The following is a 3,844-nucleotide window of genomic DNA, read 5'->3' on the forward strand; positions in this document are numbered from 1 at the left end:
ATCATTTTATTATTATTATTATTTTTTTATCTTCTCTCCTTCTCTTATTCTTTTTTTTTATTCCTAAGTTCTAGTGGAAATAATTTCTCATGTACTTATAAAAATTCGTGGGTGTTACATGTACAATTTGTAAAAATAGCCATGTCAGAGATTGCAATCATACTCATGTTGAACTATATCAAGTCCAAGTAACATAGACAAGGAACAGTTGTAGCACTGACACCATATTCAACCACACAAGCATTATCATACTAGAGATTTGAATGAACATTAGTTATCAAATTTCGTAAACAGTAAGCAGTAGAGTACTAGCCTTGTATGTTAAACTTGTTGAATGTACAATATCTCATAAGAAAGTTTACCTTTAATGTTATCACAATAATCACATCCAGAGAGAATACACAAATCAATGAACTGATCCATAGTGAGTCTTAGCTCTTCAAGAACCTGAAAAATAAGGATGAGAATAAATACAGTAATTCAATTAGCAATAAGCAGAATAAATATACCTTTGAAACGTCAAATTCCATCACAGAGATTTTTTTGGAACTAGGATCCATTAAATGATGGAGAAACCTTGGTACCCCAAAAGTTAAAGTATCCATGTTTTCTGAGGCAACCGCAAACACCTAGAGATTGATAACAAACAAATATGTTTAGGATATTAAAGTTAAAAAAATAAAATAGAATGTGTTACATTGCATCATTTTACCTTGTCACTTTTGCAAAGAGCTGCACATTGAGCTTCTGCTTCACAGGGTGCCTTTAGATCAGAAAGATGAGTTTAGCTTCTAAAACTAGAGATACAATACTTGTATATTAAGCAATTGCATGCAACTTTAGGAAATGTTTGCAAGAGAAAGTAAAATTGTGTCATTGTTAGTTCAAATTCTTGTAGCAAGGATAAAGAATTCAATAAGTGAAAGTGGACTAGTTTACCTCAATAGTAGGCACACCCATTAGTCTTAAGAGACGTTTACAATCTTCATTATGTTGCTTGGTTACCTGTGAAAAAACTCTACAGTCATCTACTGGAATCAAATTCTTCAAGAAAGTAATTTGAAAGTTCAAAATATATTTAAAGAAACTCTATGTTACATATGAAGAAAACAGATAATCAGCATGCTAACTTTATGTTGATTGCATCATAATCAATAAGATCCTCATGGTAATTTCCAATAAAATAGCAATATCAAAGATTACCTTGACAGTCCTTTTGCTGTACTTTTCAATTCCCTCCAAATCACCAGTCTGCAAACAACAAATGTAACCAAGACAGCAAAAGAAATTCTAGCACACTAAGGAGTCCCAATAAAGGTACTTGTTATGCACAAGCAATGACCTCAATTGTTGTGTTCAGATCGTTAGTTGCATCTTTCCTCTTTAAATATCTAAAGAATAAAATAAGCTTAAAGATTATCATTATCTTGCAACAAAAAAAAGGAGGGGGACAATGACAAAACTGTAAAGACTAGCCTTTTGGCAAGTTCTTGTTTCTTCAACTCTGGAGGTTGACCGTCAAATACATATCTGGCATAAAAAAGATGATAATAAAATATGGTGGCTGAATGATAAACAAAATGATATTTAGACATGCAAATGGACTTACACTGGCTCGATACCTGCTTCTAATAATCTGATAGTTCGATTGAACATCCCTTGCAAATGACTTATCGGCCATACAAAATGTCAAGAGTTAGAAGAAGAAATAAAAAAGTCCAACTCATGCATAGATTTTTCAATGAACTCTGCAAATTCTTTCCTAATTCCAGGAAGTCCTCGAGAATCACTATATGCACCTGATTGCTCGAAAGAAAGTTGAGATTCTTATCAGAATGACTAAAACAATATTTACTTATCAACATGAAAAAAATAACAAGGCCTGCAGATGATGTTTTGGGTTTGTTACATATAAAGATACAACTAAAAACTGGAATATGACACAAATGTTATGAAAAGGTCAACATAAAAATTGCTTGGGTTACAAATGCACAAACAAGTACAGAATACATTTCTTTTCCAGATCACCGTTAACAAGAGGAAACAAGTTGCAAAGCAGTTTAGCTTGAGCAACAGACTGCATCAAAAAGGAAAAGGTTTAAGTAGACTACGAGTTGAAAATTGTAGGAATATGTGAATACCTAAACCACCCGAATTCAATGAAAGATAATGTTTAGCTCTTGCAATGACATCTGCTGGGAATAAATGCCCGACATTAGGGTCATCCAATAGAAATGGAGCTTGACACAATGCTACCACCTGGAGAATAGTATAGGTAAAAAATTACATGATTAAAAAGAGAAATCTAATGGAAAATGTCTCTTTATCTCAGGGAGCACAGAGAAGGAGAAATTGCTCCATGTAAAAGGAATTTTTGACTTGTGAAGATGATTTTTTCTCACTAAGTTCCTTAAGTCAAGCAATAGAGAAGAATGATCAACACTTTGATACAAGTAGTTTTTAAGAAAGAATAAAGAGAAAATGGAAACCTGACGGGGAAATGTTAATGGCTTCTGTCCGAGAGCATGTGGATTCCCGACATTTGTGAAAATAATCTGCAAACAACAAAAAAAACCAATCTCATGGAAAGTAAGTCCAACTTGTATCTTGTTTCTTAAGAATAAATTGCAAGGGGAGTGTAGTATTATAACCTCAAATTTTAATCTCACAAGTGGCATCTCAACAAGCTAACAATAAAAAGAATCAAAGGCATATGTGCACTTCATATCTTGATACAAGCAATAAAGCAAACATATACAGTGCTAAATACCCCAGGAAGATATCTTCAACCAGATAACAAGAATGGAAAAAAAACAATCAAAGTCAGATCTTTCAGGAATCGAAATAAGAGTCTCTTTCAATAAAATTTATTCTATTTAACTCAAATCATGTTGTGGCACAATCAATGAAAATTGTGTATGAGAAAGCATCATAACCTTCTTCCCCTCCTTCTGCAACTCCGAAGCCCGCAGGTAAAGCTCCCCTTTGACAGCATATGCAACTTTCTTCGCATTCTCATTCAGCAACTCGTAGTCCAGCGGCTTCGGCGCCATCCTAATACTAATTAATGATTTAAAATCAGAACTTCTTATCTTAATACTGACTAAACAACAAAAGGAGTATAGAAGAGGTCACATGCTAATTTTATGATGGAAAGCAGATCAAACTTACTTGAACATCAAAGTTTCTGCTGCCTTCTCCAGGCATGGAAAAATTAGCCTATTTTGACTGAAACTTGTTGACTCTCTTTGTTAGAAAATGGGCAGTCTTCTTGGAGCATATAATGTAGAAATATGCATCTCCGACTCTGCTGTAGTTCTATAGACATGAACAGAAACAACAATAAACAAGGATGCCATGGCTAAAATCCTGATGCCTTTGCAGTCTGCTAAAGACCCTGCAGAAGAAGCTTGCTTACATGCGAAACAGACGTATGTTTTCATGTTCTTCTCTAATCTAAGAAATCATTAAGAAAAACTAGAGGAAAAATCTCGTGGAAAATGATCGCCATATTCAATTAATGATACGATTAAGACGATTTGGTGAATTATTTTTTTAAAAAAATGACCCTAATTCGATTGAATCTGAAGCAGAGGAAACCCTAATCGAAGGAAAAAAAGATCGAGCGCAAACCTAGAACTCGGAGGTGTGGTACAAGCTCATAAACAAGCGGAGGGCACTGGCCTGGAGAAGCATGGGCTGCGGCTTCCCGCCGTCATCCTCCTCGCCTCTTCCCAGCGGTGCGAAGATGTCATGTGTGTTGCTATATAGGGAAACATGTTCGAAGAACCCTCTGCCAAGGCCAGACGACGAAGCGACAGCTTGCATCCCGGAGAAGGTGATG

General features: G+C 35.1%; 1 protein-coding gene across 1 annotated transcript; it reads right to left on the minus strand.

The window, feature by feature from the left end:
- Positions 1-305: 305 nt before the first annotated feature.
- On the minus strand, positions 306-3,053 carry LOC122050490 (flap endonuclease 1-A-like). The gene is made up of 12 exons (XM_042611389.1): positions 2,937-3,053; positions 2,490-2,555; positions 2,004-2,077; positions 1,748-1,839; positions 1,610-1,673; positions 1,477-1,530; positions 1,343-1,391; positions 1,204-1,251; positions 940-1,005; positions 713-763; positions 510-629; positions 306-447 (listed from the first exon to the last, which is right to left on the minus strand). The coding sequence occupies exons 1-12, from the start codon at positions 3,051-3,053 to the stop codon at positions 322-324; spliced, it is 927 nt and encodes a 308-aa protein (XP_042467323.1). The 3' UTR covers positions 306-321.
- Positions 3,054-3,844: the final 791 nt, after the last annotated feature.

Source organism: Zingiber officinale, chromosome 3A (assembly GCF_018446385.1).
Source record: "Zingiber officinale cultivar Zhangliang chromosome 3A, Zo_v1.1, whole genome shotgun sequence".
Lineage (NCBI taxonomy): Eukaryota > Viridiplantae > Streptophyta > Magnoliopsida > Zingiberales > Zingiberaceae > Zingiber > Zingiber officinale.

What these genes read in the sequence shown, in the direction of transcription:
- LOC122050490 (XM_042611389.1), bottom strand. Translation starts at nt 3,053, where the DNA reads ATGGCGCCGAAGCCGCTGGACTACGAGTTGCTGAATGAGAATGCGAAG. An exon ending in AAACAAGAACTTGCCAAAAG is followed by an intron (nt 1,392 to 1,476) that starts GCTAGTCTTTAC and finishes TTTATTCTTTAG; the next exon opens with ATATTTAAAGAGGAAAGATG. An exon ending in ACAGCAAAAGGACTGTCAAG is followed by an intron (nt 1,006 to 1,203) that starts GTAATCTTTGAT and finishes GTTTTTTCACAG; the next exon opens with GTAACCAAGCAACATAATGA.